This window comes from Podarcis melisellensis (assembly GCF_964234715.1).
Source record: "Podarcis melisellensis genome assembly, chromosome: 4".
NCBI classification, from domain to species: Eukaryota; Metazoa; Chordata; class Lepidosauria; order Squamata; family Lacertidae; genus Podarcis; species Podarcis melisellensis.
In genome coordinates this window covers 78061406-78078736 of record NC_138531.1, presented here as the reverse complement: position 1 = coordinate 78078736, position 17331 = coordinate 78061406, and the positions used below count along the sequence as shown (strand labels likewise).

The following is a 17331-nucleotide window of genomic DNA, read 5'->3' as shown; positions in this document are numbered from 1 at the left end:
TGCAGGGTGCAGTCATGCAACTTACTTTAATCCAGAAGGAACTGGCAGGTAACGACTTTCCTGCTCCAACAGGTTTTTGGGAACCAACTGCTTTTAATGAAAGGCGCTGTGCTGTTTTTACTGTAATTCTTTGTGTGGTTTTAACAGATGTTGTATATGTACTGTATATGGTTTGAATTCTACCACTGTTTAATTGTTTTTTCTATGTTTTTAGCAGTTCTTTTTATCCAGAAGCTGCCTTGATTCCTGTTAGGGGAAAAGCGGCGGGGTATAAATAAATATATTTGGCACCCGTCTGTCTCAGGAGGAGGGCCAGATTTCGGTTTGATGAGGCCCTAAGCTACTGAAGGTAATGAGGCCCTTTATATATCCAGCTGTCCTTTGTCAACAACAAATTGTCACTGTTTTTTGTGTTGAATATGTGCTATATGGTAATTTATGGACCTAATAGGTATCTATAGCCATTTGCCACTGTTGCTGTATGTAGGTTTTATTTTATTTGTTTTTTATCTTATATTTTGGAAATGTACATCCAGGTTTACTTTCCTTTAATTTTTTTGGGCCCCCCAAGCGAGTGGGGCCCTAAGCTACAGCTTGTTTAGGAGGCAATGGAGGAGTGCGCCAACAAGCCCTGCTGTCGCTGCAGAGACCCACAGAGGAGAGACATGTTTTATTGCAGCTGGGAGCTGGGGCAGAAGAAGGCGTCCAGTTGTGCTGTTGCAGGCAATAATAACACCCCCATAAGAAGCGCGCCGCTGGCGGCTTCCAAAGGCCACATTGGAGTCCGTGACTCCCAGAGGGGAAAGAGACGGAGAGGGCGGACAGCCGATTGCTCACCGCTGCTTTGGTAGGCCAAGTTTGCAGGCCAAGGCCGCCTAAACTCTGCAGATTTTGCCCCCAGGCGGGGAGGCGCCTGCCGCTGCCGTCGGCCCTTCGCTCCGCCTCCCTTTCGCTCCCCGGCGGCTCGGAGGCGGAGCTGCGCCGAAGCGCTTTTCTCGCCCGCGCGGACGCCGCTTGCTAGCAGTTCCTTGCAGAGCCCGTCGCTGCTGCTCCGCCGCCATGGCCGTCTGGAGCGGGTCCGACTCGTGCAGCTCGGTCCGGCCCAGCCTGACCTCGGTCTCGTCGGGGGAGCTGCAGAGCCTGCGGACGTGCAACTGCGAGATGGCTGTGCTGCCTCTGCAACAGCTGGCGCTGCTGCAGCCGGAGTCCTTCCAGCTGTCGGGGGGCGCCTTGACCGTGCGGAGCCCGCCGAGCCGGCGGCTGGGAGGCGGCTTCACGGTGATCAGCGACGGCTCCGTCCACGTGGACGGGCAGTACCATTGCAAGTTCACCGACTACTTCAAGAGGTAGAACTTCACCTCCTTCTCATTCCCTGATGGGGGGGGGGGGAGGCACCCAGTTTCTTCTCCTAGCGTCATTTTGGGGCAGTGGGTGTGATGCCTCCCGCGAGTCTAGCAGATCTAGGCTTCCGCCCTGCTAGCTAGGAAACTACACCTGTTGAATTGTTACATGCCATGCGGGCTATCAAATGCACTGGAGCCCTTGTGGGGAGGGAGCGAGAATAGAGAGAGACTTATTTGCAGGTCCAAACCCCTATAGCTCATCTTAGACCAGAAGCAGGATTGGTACTTTGTGAGGTTGCCGGAACCTAGATGAAAAGTATAAAAGCTCTGGATTTATGGCGGGTGGTATGAAACTATTGCAGTATAGTAAGTAGTCTTTGGGGGGTGTTTGTGCTGACCTGGTTGGTTTGTTGTGAAAATGGGCTGGAAAGAGATGAAATAGGTGTGGGTTGGTAGGAAGCTGCCTTATACCAAGTCAAACCATTTGTCCATCTAGCTCCCTGTTGTCTACACTGACTGGCAGCTGCTCCCCAGGGTTTCAGGCAGGGGTCTTCTGCATGGAAAGCAAATACTCTTATCATTTAGCTGGGAGGGCCATTCCCCATTAAGCCCTAGCCCAGGGGTTATGGAAACAGCTTAGAGGGTTTTATATAGATAGCTATCTTCTACTGCCTGCTCTTTCAAACAGCAATAGTATCTTACTCCTGTACCAACTTCATTTTCCATCTTGTTCTTATTGTCACCTAACTGGGTATTTGAAGCTCCTTTGCTCTCATTTCTCTGGATGGAAATTTTTCAGCCCTATGGCTTAGCTCTGGAACATGTGAAATGTTAATAAATGAGTGCACCTGAGCATGAGGAATATGCCTTTCCCTTTCCTGCTCCCAGCCTGAACATATGAAGACTGATAATGGCAATTACTAAAGGTGTGTCATCATACAAAGGTCGGCGGGTCAATTCGTAAAAAATGAAGTATTGAGAAGGTCATTGGGTATTGGATAAGCGTGAATGCCAGGCAGCGTCTTGGAAAAGAGTATCCAAGGGACTTAAGGCTTTGGGGATCCGAAGTGGTTAACTGGTCACCACCACTTTTCCACTGTGGGGTGCATTAGAAAAGACATCAGGCTTGGTTTTTCATACTAGAACTCTCGAGGTTCACCAACCGGAACCAGATGGGAAATTTCAGGAGGACATAAACTTAGGCCCCATTCACCCCATGCATATGTGCATTTTGCTACCACTTTAAACAGTCATGCCTTTCCCCCAAAGAATCCTGGGAGCTGTAGTTTGTTAAAGGTGCTGAGAGTTGTTAAGTGACCCATGTTCATTCACAGCCAGGATTCTCAGAGTAATTTATCAATCAATTCCTTTTTGCAGGGAACTCGGGGAGGGGACTTTAGTAGGGGTCTTCTAACAACTCTTAGCAACAGGGCCCATAATTATTTATGGGGAGCCATGACCATTCAAAGTGGTATCATAGTGGTTTAAATGTAGGTGGGTACGAATGTGGCCTTAGAACTGAGGGAAAGGGGCATTTCTCCTGAGTTTTCGGGAGAGACCAAGGTCTGATACTATCATCGGCTGTCTCCCAGGACCTAGAGATCCCTTCAGCCACCCACAACCCCTCCAAGGCTACAGTGCTTCACTCCCTTTAAGTTTTTTCTTTTTAACTTGGTTTCTGCTGAACATTAAAAAGAAAATCTAAGGAACAGGATGCCTCTGGACACATGTTGAGCCCAGGGATTTATTTCCTTGATCTGAAAACGCCAAAGCAGACAGAGAAGGGATTAGCACAAGGCCAGTTGTAGAGGACCCTTTCCCCCCCTCTTTGTTGTTTCAGCTGTTTCTGTTAAGCTGCTGAGTCAAAAACACTTGCTGAGCCACTACAGACCACCAGAGGTCTTGCAGATCTCAGTCTGCATGTTTCTCTGCCCCCTACTGCTTCGGGATTTTCCAGTGCTAACTTGACAACAGGGTTCAGAAGGCCAACCCTACAGTAATAGTAAGATCTTTCATGCCTTGTTTCTGAACTTCTTGGCAGCATCCAAGCTGGTCATCACCACGGAAGCCTAGTTACCAAGGCCTGAGTGCGGGGAAAAGTCGTAGCCTGGCACCTAAAAAACTGATATAATGACACCAGGCATATTACCCTGGGAAGACCTGTTTGCATTTGGGGGGGGGGCGGTGAATGCACCCTACAGAAAAGGCTCTTTCTTGTTTAGTCACCCTCAGGTGAGGTACATGGAAGAAGGCCTCTGATGAAGACCACAAGGTCTGGGTTGGTTCATATGGGGAGAGATGGTCCTTTAGGTATCGTGAGCCACATAAGACTTTATAGGTTGAAACCAGCTTTTTGAATGGAGTCCAGAAACTAGTCAGTAGCCAGTGCTGTCGGGCCAGGATTGATGTCATGTGCTCGGACTTTCTAGTCCCAGTTCATAATCTGGCTGCTGAATTCTGCCCTAGTTATAGTTTCCAAGCTGTCATCAAAGGAAGCCTCATGTCTAAGAGACATGACACATAAGGAGAAAGGGAATGAGGAGGCAAGTGGAAAAACATGGGACATTTCAGGGACCAGGTTTTTCCTTCTGTTACGGTAGCTCAGTTGATTAGAGTGTGGTGCTGATAACGCCATGTTTGCAGGTTCGATCCCCGTTTGGGACAGCTGCATATTCCTGCATTGAAGGGGGTGATCGTCAGGTTCCCTTCCAACTCTGCTGTACAATTCTATGATCATTTCAGGGTAGCAATTCTCAAATGGGAGACTCTATATCAGACTTCCTTCCAACTCTACAATTCTATGAGCCTAGGACACTTTGTCCCATCCAAGCAGATGGAGAGGGCCTTGCAGCCTGGAGAAATAGGCATATGAACAGTGGAAGCTGCCCTATACAGAGTCGGACCATCTTGCTCAGTATTGCATACACTGACTGGCAGCGGCTCCCAGTGTTTCAGATTGATGTCTGAAAGGGATTAAACCTTGGGCCTTTCTGCTTATGAATCACCTGTTCTACCAAATAACTACAGCCCCTTCCTCAGGGGCATGCAGTGGTGGGCATGCTGCCACATAGGCTAAGTTCATAATTTTTTCATATTGTTGCTTTCCTCAATTAGAGGCTTAAAAAAATATTATTTCCTTATTGTGGGGCAACTACCTTCTCTTATGTGTAACCTCTTTGTTATTTAGACTTGTTCTCTTTCAATGAAAACTACAGGGTGTGGCAGCTTATCCTTTTATTCTTATTTACTCTGGTTGCTTGTTTAAAAGAACAAGTTGAAATCCTGTTTGGTTCTTTTGTTTTGTCAGGCCTACAATGCAAAGATTTGGCCTCTCTAAAACCAATGTTGCAGAGATGAAACTCTTCCTTTGCTAAAACCTGGCTCTGTGAAGCCGTTCTTGCTGAAATCTGGACGGCAGAGAAAAGAATGCATCATAGCCTTTGGGAATCTTCAGCTGTGGAGATTTGCCTTGTGATCTGAGCACTTAGGCACTCTGCAGTGTTACTGTATACAAGAACAGAAAAAGACTGGCTGGGTGTGAGACACTATTTGGAATGTCTCTAGAGGGTCTGGCTCAGTTAACATTACATTATTGAGAAAACGAATCTGAGCGGTTATTTAAAACTGATGGTTGCTAGGCTTGGCTAAAACTCTTTGAATTTGTGGCAGTGAGTTTAAATGACAGTTTTCCAGTGTTTAGAATCTAAAGGTGAAATAGTTATGCATTTCTTTATTATCCCAAATTTGGTTATTCATTCCATGTTTAGGAATCCCAAAGCTTTCTGTAGGGATGGCTATCCAGTTTGAATGCCCTAAATTCCTTTTACAGAGGAGGAGGCAAGTACCAGTATGGTACAATTCTTTCTGTCTGCCCCCAGTTCAGTACTAAAAAAATCCCAGGGGCTTTTCCAGATGACCTGTTTGTTGGCATTCAAACTCAAAGCTTTAGTCTTTATCGTCCGGACTTCATTGAGCACTCATTCCAACTTGCTCATGGAGTGTTTGCAGGTCTTTCCATTGACAATTTGTTCATCCCACAATTCTCAGTGGATTTCAACTTTCCAAACCACACAAAGTTCCATTAAAAAAAATTACCATGAGTGGTTTTGTTGCACTAGGACCACAAAGCACTTTAATCGTGCCAAGGTTAAAGTTGCAATATGCTCTTGAGTCCCCTGTCCCAGAGGTGCCCCAAATTTAATCTTTCTAGCCATTTCTGGAAGATGTCAGGAATGTGTATATTGACACCTAAAAGCAGCCATTTATCCTTTTTCTGAGTGGCTATAACTGCTGTGTGTCCCACAGCTCATTGATATTTGCACCTCCAGGATCTTCCACTGGTCTACATGGGTGATATACAGTAATGCCCCTCCTGTCTTTGCACCAATTTAAATACTAGCATTGGTGCACTGGGAAGAGGGGCAGAATAATTAGGTGTGGAGAAGGGCCAATCTGTCAAAATCCTTTAAAAATATATATAAAACAATCAGAGTAATAATATTTTGTTTTTATTTAGACCTTGCCCTTCCCGATTCAGAAAACCGGGCTCAGGGCAGCTAACAACGAATTTTAAACATTTAATTGTGATACAACAAAAAACAGCATAAAATACAGTATAAAAGCGTGAATAACAATAAATTCAAAGATCAAGGAATGGTGTGGGTATGAAAAGCAACACTTTATAAATATGCATTTTATGGCAGAATTTGCTATAAGTTCTTCTTTACAAAATCCAACTAGACATGAGCTACCAACTCTGAAAGGGACACGAGTGGTGCTGTGGTCTAAGCCACTGAGCCTAGGGCTTGTCGATCAGAAGGTAGGCGGTTCGATTCCCCGTGAAGAGGTAAGCTCCTGTTGCTCAGTCCCAGCTCCTGCCAACATAGCAGTTCGAAAGCACATCAAAGTGCAAATAGATAAATAGGTACTGCTGTAGTGGAAAGGTAAATGGTGTTTCCGTGCGCTGCTCTGGTTTCGCCTGAAGCGGTTTAGTCGTGCTAGCCACATGACCCGGAAAAACTGTCTGCGGACAAACATTGGCTCCCTCGGCCAGTAAAGCGAGATGAGCGCCACAACCCCAGAGTCATTTGCGACTAGACTTAACTGTCAGGGGGCCCTTTACCCTTTTACCAACTCTGAAAGATTTAAGATTCTGGTATATGTATATTATATGGGCAAATATTTGTGAAAACGAGCATAAATTAAAATGAAATAGTGGTTAGAAACATCTGCTTGGTTACCAGCTACGCTGATTTTCAGCGGTGGAAAATTAGGCCCATTTGTCTTGGTAGATGATGTTTTCAAAAGGACGTAGTGACTTGCAATTGGCATTTAAGAAATGGAGTACAATTTTTGCACAGACTAACTTGTATCCAGCACATTTCAAATTAATCACTTTCAGGGGATAAACAGCATGACTGTGGTTCAGCCAGAACACTGACTCATGGGAGAATGTGTATTTCCTTACTGTACCACCCATCCAACTTTTCCTGTGTCTGACTGGTATCCTGCATTACCACCTTACACAGTCCAACAACCACATTATAAGCTGAAGTGGGGAAATGAATCTGGCTTGTCTGTTGTACCGTCTTTGTACTTCCAATGCATTAACAATTTTAGTTTTAAACTAGCTGGGGAGATACAAGCTGGGAAGATGTGTCTATATTGTATGGCGAGCCATTAAGAGGAATATATTCCTCCAAATAGCTGAACCCATGCAGGATTAGCGGTTTATATGGTGTGAAATTGAGTAAAATTGGCCTGCCTGGGAAAAAACAAGCCACTTTGCCTTAGCAAATGTGATGATGTGTTTACAGAAGCAGCAGTAATGGTGTACTGTATTCCGTATTTAACTGATCCAGTAATATAAAGCAGAAAAAGGTTGCTTTTTGTTTTTGTTACCATCTCTCCCTCTGCCTCCCACCTCTCTCTCTCTCACCCCCCCCCCCAAGTCTACACTATCTTTATTCCTGTTTGGGGACTTATTAAATAATAAAATGACTCTAAACCACAGTTTCCATAGAAGGCAACCACATGGAACTATCCAACCAGGCTTAAACGTTTGACTGAAATAAAGCTGAGCCCCAGGGTATTGGAATTTTAAATAGATCTGCTTGACTTCTGTAAGGGCTAATGCATTTTCCCATATGGGGCTTCCATGGTTTGTGCTTAATAATGTAAAGACTGATCACTAAGCATTCTAGCGAAAGCTAACATGTCCTTGCATTCAGCTGTTCCCTGCCCTGTAAGCACAGTGGAATGCAAGAGGCTTAAATGTGTTTATCTCTTTTAGAAAGAAAGAAAGGATTCCTTCTAATCAAATAACCCTGGTTAAACTAGTTTGGTCAGGCTCATCAAACTTCAACTTGGTGCACAAACAGATCAATCGATCAATCAAACCTCCTTTGATGTCTGTAACCTAAAAGAGTTTGTTTGTTTTTAAAGTTTAAAACCATGAAAGGGACTTAGTATCTGCTTCATGCGTGAGTTGCAAACCTTTTTGCATCAGTTTCAAATTCTGAGGAAGTGCTTTGGGTACCTGTCACAAAATGGCTGTCATGGAGCTTGTGGTATATACAGTGGTGCCCCGCAAGACGAATGCCTCACAAAACGAAAAACGCGCACGACGAAAGGGTTTTTCGGTTTTTGCGTCGCTTCGCAAGACGAATTTCCCTATGGGTTTGCTTCACAAGACGAAAACGTCTTGCGAGTTTGTTCGCTTTTTTCCTAAAGCCGCTTGAAGAGGCGCAGTTGCGACGGACCGTGCTTCGCAGGACGAAAAACATCGCAAGACGAAAAGACTCACGGAACGAATTAATTTCGTCTTGCGAGGCACCACTGTAACACAAAATGGCTGCAGTGGGGAGCATGGTAGAACGTAACATGGCTGCCATGGGGCTGTGGCATAGCACTACATTAGGGAGAGGACAGTCATTGCAACTCCCTGCATCCTGGACAACCTCACACTTGCTGTAGGAAGCCAGTTGTTATGTGCTGGTCCTGACTGTGGAAATCACACAATATTGGTTTTCTTCTGCTCCCCACCCCAAATACTGTTTCTGTCTAACAACAGGGGCAATTCCCCAGTACCAGAAAAAAATATATAATGTGTTCACAGTCACACTCCCTCAGACACACATACTTAACATACACACAACCACACATACCTCTTTCTCTGAAACTTGCACACATACCAGATACATCTCTCTCCCTCTCCCCAAGTGCATGCATCTCAATCACATATGCAGAACACGTTTGAACCACAACCCCCTTCAGAAAAAACCCTCACGGACAACAGAAGCGTCTGCCACCCCCAATCCTATTAAGAACAATAATACAGTTTCAGAAAATACACGTGTCATCAAACCAGCATCCAATGCCCCTGGTGCCCAGGGGTAACGCACAAGGCCCCAGAGGGTGGCTGTGGTGCCCTCAGGTTCTGGTTTGGTCATCCCTGATGTGTGATTAATGGATGCCAACTCTCATAGTTTCAGAAACCAGTATCTTAGTCCTGGCATGTAGGCACTAGATCCAATTTCCAGAGACGTTTAAACCTGTGCTTTTTAAAGGGTGATTTATTTTTTTACTTATCCTTCTTTTTACTTCACTGGACCTACGCCAGAGTACGTGGTTTGAAGACTGTGGTCTAAGTAAAGTTCCAATTCAACTCTCTCATAGTTGAAGAGGAAGGTTAAAAACGCCAGAAGCCTGGCTTCATAAAAGGAAAAGGTGACACATCCTTAACCACATGTCCTACTCTCTCCTTTTTATGATGCTGTTTTTGCTTTAACAAACAGTCACATTGAAAAGGATAGCCTTCAAAACAGGAGATGTGGTAATTCCTGCCTAATTAAGTATACTGGGCGCTTCAAAAATAATAGTTTCCTAACCAAGAGTGGTTCTACTTCACAGCCACTTTAAATTTGTTTGTGGGGTGGGGTCCTTCTGTACAGCTCCATTTTCACCTCTCTGTCCACGTAAATGGTCTTTGGTGGCTGAATACCAGAAACATTTCATCGTGACTTGTTTCCTTTTATTTTTATGCTTCCTGCAAAGTTTGCTTTAATCCTTTACCTTAACTGCCACATGCTGAAACTATTTCTGTATCCTGCTTTTCAGTTAAGTTGCGTTAATGCAGCCTTCTTCTCCCAACAGATACGTAGAACTCAACACCCACTATGACTATAAAAACTACAGAGAGACTATACTGGGTCGCCCATTGGTATTCTTCTTCAACGTCAGAACAAAATATAATTCTTCGAAAGGTAAACCTATGAGTGAACCTTTTTTAAAAGGGCATATTTTGGATCTAAATAAACTCTGTGTAAAGAGCCATGGTTAATTTGATTTTTTAAAAAAAGATATTTATTAAAGTTTTACAAAAAGAAAGAGGTTACAAAGTAAAAAAGAGGAAAAGAGGGGGGAAAAGAAGTACAAAAATACAAAGGAAAAATACAAGGTACAAAAAAAATAGAAAACAGTTAAAAACAAATCAATCTTTTCATATCTTATATTTCATTTACTTGTTTCCCTGACCACCTCACACCTCCCTTTTTTGTATTCCAGTTCAATTAGTTAATTCAGCAAATCCTTTCCCTCCTTGTTTTTATCTTAATCCTTTACCTTAATGTATTGTAACTTTACCTTCTCACCTAATAACAATCCATTTTTACATACTCTTTTATAACATTACTGCCAAAACCACTTAACTTCATTCCGACATCATTCTAACATTCCGAGCCATGGTTGAATTTGAATCCGGTATGGTTAAATTCAGTTCAGTGATGCCTTTTTAAAAATGAAGCTGTCACTGCGCTGCGACATCCTGTAAGATTGGCAACTTTGATTTATAACGTAGTCTTAAGCATGTAAAAATATTGTTTGGTTTTATATCAGTGAAACATGCCTCCTGCTGTGGCAGTTATGCTTGCACAGTGGCAGAACCGGTTTTGGTCGCTGGTGGTTTCCCAAATTGGTATATAGTTGGATAAGGATGTTTCTGCTGGACCTTCCATGGATGAGTACTCTGATTAATTTGAAAACTTGATCACAATTAGGTCCACCTCTCTGTGGACTACAAGAACTGCAAAACTTGCTGAAATACCTTAAAAGCACATAAAGCTGGATCTGGGGCTTTTTGCCTGTTAAAATGTTTAAAGAGTACCAAAATTAAATAGATCATGGGCTGAGCTTGTTGTGCCAGCAAGGATGTGGTTTCAGAGTGGCTACCTTAGGATAAGGAAGATGATTGGGGCTGGCCTTTAGTCTCTGAAAACCAGCGACATAGATTCCAAGAAGATACTGCTAAATAAGTCATGATTAATAAATCAGATTGGAACAAAGCATAATCAGAGGACTACTCTTGTACATTTCATGGGTTTTGAGAATCTCAACTTTCACTTAAATAGGCTGGACCAGACAGCTTTACTTTAAAAGAGAAAGTTGAGGTTCACAAAGCCTGTCAAATGCATAAATGTGCTTTAGAGGACGCAAGCAGCCCACTGGTTTTTCTTTCAGTCTAGTATTTAATCATGGCAAGTTTAGCACTGTTCTCTTCAGATCTATGGAATCTGAATTTAATACTTATATCTCTCCTCCCTAAAACATAAGGCAGTTTAACCTCAAATGGCAATAAAACGTTTTAAAAGAGGAACAGGAACTCAGATTTTTGCAGCGAACCAAAATAAATTGAGAGACTATGGGGAACAGCTCAAAATGGTGTTGAACTAGGCTCTCCTGTGAGCAGAGACCTTCTGGAAGGTGTAATTTCAAGTGGCTTAATTCCTGTATACAGCCACTGGAGGTCCATGTGCAGTACTCTTTGAATTAATTATCTCTTTGGATAACACTAGAGTGCTAAAGAGACTACTGGATCTATAACAGCAGCAGCAGTTATACATTCAATCAAATGTAACTATGAAAGGATTGCTCTGCATCTTACAAGATTAGCAGGTAACAAGACTTATGTTTGATGTACTTGGTAATGTGAGAAAATGACACACATGTTAAATGGTGTCTAATACATACTGTGTGATCCATAACAGTGTCTCCCTAAAGCAAATTCACAGATTCAGAAAAGGTGCATATTCCCTTTACATATTAAGATGTGTGCCATGCTCACACATGTTTGCTAACTTAGTAGTGTGTGGGTGTGCAGCAGCAGTCTACAGAAGAGAAGAGAACTCCAGCAAAACTTTGTGTAAAGGTTTAAGAGCAACATCTGAAATACAATAGTAAGGTCTGGCATTAATAAATAACAATAATTTCTAATCCATCCTTAGAAAAAACATATGCTTTGCTTGTGAACACCCGCCACCCGAAGATGAGAAGACAGATTGAGAATGGAATGAACAATATAATATCTTCTGTGATTGGAGAAAGTTACAAACTTCAGGTGAGTTAGACAGAGAGGTTGTCCTACATATGGCTGTTATCTGTCTGTACCTGTGTGATTGCTCTGTGACTGGTACAAATGTAACTTTTTATGACGGGTAAAGGGCATGTTCCCTGAACAATCTTGCAATCTCCACTGACACAAAAAAATCCAAAGGACATTGACACTGAATATTGTATATCACATTTGTCCGTCTTGGCTGGTGCTGTGCTTTTAAGGAAGTTTAAAATGCAAAGCTCCACGTGCTTAGAGGTTTCCCCCCTCCAGGGCTCTTCCTTTGTTTTTGCTCTAACATTTCAGGAATGTGGAAGCAATTATAAAGTATAAAACGTGGTTGTTTAAAGGGCTCTCCCAGTTAGACTACTAAGTCCAGGGTCTAAAATGACCTAGCTGCACCACTGTTTGCTTTTGGGGTAAGATTAATCTTAACCTGATTCCAAAACTTTTATATAAGTGGCTTTCATAACTAGAGGTATAAGAGGTACAAAATTTGGTAATATACCTTCTTTTTCTTTGTATAGTTTGATTTCCAAGATGTTGTAAAGAATTTTTTTCCTCCTGGAGCCCATTTGGTCAATAAAGAAAGCCTGAGTTTTTCCTACGAGTTCAAATGCGACGCCTTATTTGACTTCTTTTATTGGTTTGGAATCAGCAAACGGACAGTTATGGTGAATGGGAAAGTTCTGAATTTGTCTAGTACCAATCCACAGAAGAAAGAGATGATAACAAAGTTTCTGGATAAAATGAGTGAACCAAACATGCGGTCAAACAGCTTTTCAGACAGAAAGTTTAGTGTTACATCCAGGGGTAAGTAGGTGTTGTGTTTTTAAGTGAGATTTTTAAAATCTATATCTCCACATAAAGTGGTACCTTGGGTTAAGTACTTAATTCGTTCTGGAGATCCATTTTTAACCTGAAACTGTACTTAACCTGAGGTACCATTGTACTGTTCAGAGGTCACAATGATTGAACTGCTCCTGGATCCTTTGATTTGAAGAAACCCAAACCTTGAGTACTAAAATGGAGGTTTGGTTTGAGTCACTAATCTGGGGTACTCTGGGAAGTGTGAGGGAAGTAGGGATCACCTCACAACTCTCAGCACCCTTAACAAACAACTGATTCCATGATAATAGTGCCCACATCAAGGGAAGTAATAGTACTGCTGTATTCTGCCTTGGTCAGACCCCAGCTGGACTACTGTGTCCAGTTCTAGGCACTACAGTTTAAGAAGGATATTGACAACTGGAATGTGTGCAGAGGAGGGCGACCAAGAGGATAAAGGGTCTGGAAACCAAGCCTTATGAGGAACAGTTGAGGGTATTGGGTATGCTTAGTCTGGAGAAGAGAAGACTGAGAGGTGAAAAGATAGTCATCTTTAACTATCTAAAGGGCTGTCACATGGAAAATAGAGCAAGCTTGTTTTCTGCTGCTCCAGAGGGTAGGACCCAAACCAATTGATTCAAATTACAATAAAGGAGATTCCAACCAAAAATTAGGAAGAACTTTCTGACAGTAAGAGCTGCCCAACAGTGGAACAGACTCCTTCAGAAGCTGTTGGACTCTCCTTCAATGGAGGCTTTTAAAGAGAGGTTGGATGGCCCTGTCAGGGATTCTTTAGTTGTGATTCCCGCATTTCAGGAGGTTGGACTAGGCAACGCTTGGGGTCCCTTCCAGGTCTACAGAGCTATGATTTTATGAGCCTTTGGGAGACGTCCTGACTGTTTAAAGTGGTGTGATGCTGCTTTTAAGGCAGAGTGCAGATGAGGCCTAAAAATAAGTTTTGATTCTTCCAGAATTACCAGACTAAGATATTTTTTTGCCTACTAGGTTATATGCATTAGAAAGTTTCTCAGTTTTGTAGGCAAAAGGATTACAGTGGCCTATTTCCTTAGATGTGTTGTAATTCTCCTTCTTGTGCTTTCTTGCAGCTTCAGTAGATGATGTGTTTAATGGCAACCTCACACCACAATCACCTTGGATGGAGTCGCCTTTTGTAGTTTGGACACTTCCAGGGGCTCAGGAATCTGAAGAAGGATCAAATACATTAATCAGGTTTTCATGAAGGAAGAAATCCACCAAAGTGGAATTGTCTTAAATATAGAATGAAAGAAGTTATTGAAAGAAGACTTCTGTTTTCATTTGCATTTTGCCCAGAAGAATTAGGGAACTCTTTCATTCCTGCTGAGTTTGTTGGTTCAGGAAAAGCCACTTCTGGTTCTTAAAATAGTACTTGCCGAGTTCGTCTTTCAACATTATGAGCTTTCTGGAGGATAGGGTTTTCTTGTTATTGCAGTCAGAATGCATATAGCTAGAGTCATTTCAGTGATTTTAAATCTAGATTATTCAAGTGGTTTGAAATTACAAGTTTTTTAAACGCCACTAAAATTATGTGTAGTATGTTGCTAGCTTCATTATTGCTCCAGCTTAGCACTGTTTCCAGTGGAAAAAGTTAATGGGATACAGAACGGCTTTTGAGGCTCATAAAATGCAGCTACACTTCCTGCAGTTTTAAAAAAATGGCTAATTGGGGCCTTAAAGAACTAGCAGAGGGAATACTTGAACCCAAAAGCTTTTAGATGATGATCAAAAGTCAATGGGTGCCCAGATTTGTAGTTCTGTTCTGGCTTGGAAAGATGAAACACCCTAGATAAATGTGACTGCAATTCGGAATGCTTGAGAGACTATTCTCAGCTCCATTACACGCTTCCTGTATCTCCCGAAGTCAAAATAGCTTATTTTGTCCTTCATCTTCCCATAGGCCAAAAGGAGAACTAATCTACACCATAAACTGTTCATTACTTTTCTTCCAAAGCACTTAAAGGAATCCACTGGGAAAATCTAGCACTATGTTTTTTAAATTACTTTTTTTTTTCTTGCATTCCCTCAAGTAATGATCACGGAAGTCTCTGAAGTTCTGATGCAGCCTCTGTAAAATGCCATATTCCTTTGATACTGCTATTTTGTATTAAATGCTACATTTTAACACTAGCATGCCAATCGCGGTAGGTTTTAAAGGTTGTGCTTTTTCAAAACGCTGCATCAGTTCTGAAGATAAATGCATTACTGGTTTTTTTAAGTAACTTGTAAGAAAATCGTCACACGTGGAGGCAGATGGAATGTGCATTGCTTTCTACATTAAAGCCTAGTTCAGTCATTTAACCTGCAGGATAATATATCTTCTACTCAATCTTTAACTTGCCTTCATAACATACCTTAAACAGATGACATGGCAGCAGGGTTTTCTTCTCGGGAGCTTCGCCAGTTGCTGTAAATGGAGCACAACTGTCCTTAACTTTTCTGCAACCCCACTGTTGATGGCAAAAGCCATTTTACACATACAGTGGATCACTGTACACCAGAGAAATATGTAGGTTTTCAGCCATAGCAAGTAGACATTGGGCCACCATGTCCACATAATTCCGTATCATGCAAAGACCATATCAACCACATCTTCAATTTCTCATTTGGTTCTACATATTCAATACCATGTGGGTTCGTTTACTGTCAAGGTGGCATACGATTGCCTGACTGAGAATCTCCAGATTTGCTCTTCACTTGTATTTGAAGATTTTACTGATGTGGGAACGCATATTGTTCCTGAAGATTTTTCCAAAAAACCCCACAAACAAACTGAAAATTGGTCCAAATAGCACTTGGCTAGAGTTTCAAGGACTCTGATAACTTACCCAAGAGCTTAACGGTCCCTTTCCTTCTGAGGAAGACTCACTTATTTCCCTTCTGTAGATGGGGCATCACACTACACCCAGAGCAGTGGCTTCATAGTAATATGGGTGACCTGCACTGGGATATAGATTAGGGAAAATGTCTCTTCCCTTCAGACACTAACAGAACTAATGAATACAATATATGAGATGTAGACTCTCCCTTGGAGGTTAATGACCTTAGACTGAGGACTGTTTATCATGAGGCATCCCATAGTAAAACAGGCTACTTTTTAAGTACTTTTCATCTTTCAGTCAGCAGTGGACAACATGACAGTGTTAGGTCTTTCACTGGTGAATATTTTACCTCCTCCCCCACTCCATAGCATGATATTTGAAAACCAGTTTTATATTGCTAAAGTATAATGTCTTCCAACAATGGAAATGCTGTCTGTGTATGCTGACTGATTTAAACTGGTACTGTATGGGACTTCAATAACTATCGTTTTTATCTTGTTTGCTTGGAAAAAGAAATCCTATGAATGAGTTCTGCCCCCAAAAAAGCAGGCTTTTGTTGTCATCATATTGAATCTGCACACCAAAAAGTGTGTTTTCAGTGATTGCCTATTCAGTGCCTTTGTATATTTTCCATTTACAATAAAGGGAGATTTTTAAATAGGTGTCTTCAGTTTTTGTTCCCGTGTATCTGTACATGCCACATACCAAGTCATAAGAAGCAGGATTAATCGAAATGACAGGAGTAGGTAGAAGGAATCTACTGGTGGTGGCTCCCTGGATGACTTGCAGTAGATCAGCAAGGGATTTTCGCTCCCAGCTGTTCAGCAGTAGCAACAACAAAAAGCAGCCTGTTCTGAATTGGATTCTGACAAACTCCTGTGGTAACTATGGCATTTAGGAACTCCACTGTAGAATTGTATGGGTATATGCAGGTGAAGTGGTGTATATCTGATTGTGTGCTGTAGACACTCAGCTCCAACTCTTGTGTCACTATTTGTATCTGGCTCCAGCTAGTGAATGTATAACAAAGTTGATATAACGAACTTGCCCATGACTGTGACAATGGTTGATAAATTCATTACTGGCCCTTCAACAGCATGTCCCAGGGTGCAAGTTACAACAATTTAAAATTGAGAAATAAAAGCAATGAAAACAGGTAAGTCACAGGGATAGGATGGGCCCTGAAAAAAACACATCTCAGGTGTCAAAGGCAAAGAGGTGTGTCTTTAGCATTTGCTGAGGACTGTATAGTGAAGAAGCAAGATGAACCTCTGTCCACCTAAGTAACAGATTCCTCCAGAAGAGCTATGTTACCTGGAGCAAATCAGAGCAATAAAATTGCTGTAAACTTGAGTCTAAAAGTCATGGGCCGAGACCCAGAGTTGTAACAATTACTTGCACGTGTCCATTGGGGCTTTAGGCTTGTTTCTTGAATGGTAAACCTCCAGTTCAGATGACATCTTAGTTTTTGAAACTGACAGCTTTCAAAAGCTAGCGCGCGCGCTCTCTCTCTCTCTCTCTCTCTCGTGTGTGTGTGCATGCATACCCTGTGTTTCAAAGTGAAAAGGCAATGTTCAAATATGACCCTGTGTTAGCAACTGTAAATCTATGCACAAAGTAGTTCTTCGGATCCAAACAACAAATTCAGCCTGAAAATGATTGGGGCTGGTGCAGAGGAGCCCCAAAAGAACCCAGGTGAAAAGCACAGGTTCCGGGAACAATGTACAAGCCCAGCAGCAAAGGAAGAGGGCATAGAATAGAGCCTTCAGTCCATGGTTCCATGATGATGTCTAGGTTTGACTAGGAAGGGGCAACCATGTCTCATATAACTGGCCATACAACAGCCCTGTCCCTGCAGCTCTGCACCAAACTAGTGGGCTGTTGCCAAAACAGATGTGTGGCAGCTTTGCATGCT

The 17331-nt window shown here is 42.4% G+C and overlaps 1 protein-coding gene across 1 annotated transcript; it reads left to right on the top strand.

The window, feature by feature from the left end:
• The first annotated feature begins 1042 nt into the window (after window positions 1-1042).
• MEDAG (mesenteric estrogen dependent adipogenesis) lies at window positions 1043-16074 on the top strand. Its single transcript, XM_081909441.1, has 5 exons — window positions 1043-1346; window positions 9498-9607; window positions 11624-11736; window positions 12258-12543; window positions 13665-16074. The coding sequence occupies exons 1-5, from the start codon at window positions 1060-1062 to the stop codon at window positions 13796-13798; spliced, it is 930 nt and encodes a 309-aa protein (XP_081765567.1). The 5' UTR covers window positions 1043-1059; the 3' UTR covers window positions 13799-16074.
• The last annotated feature ends 1257 nt before the right edge of the window (window positions 16075-17331 follow it).

Bases quoted from the DNA above. Each gene is read 5' to 3' on its own strand.
- MEDAG (XM_081909441.1), top strand. From the start codon at position 1,060: ATGGCCGTCTGGAGCGGGTCCGACTCGTGCAGCTCGGTCCGGCCCAGC. The intron at 1,347-9,497 runs GTAGAACTTCAC...TTCTCCCAACAG, and splicing joins TTCACCGACTACTTCAAGAG to ATACGTAGAACTCAACACCC. The intron at 12,544-13,664 runs GTAAGTAGGTGT...GCTTTCTTGCAG, and splicing joins GTTTAGTGTTACATCCAGGG to CTTCAGTAGATGATGTGTTT.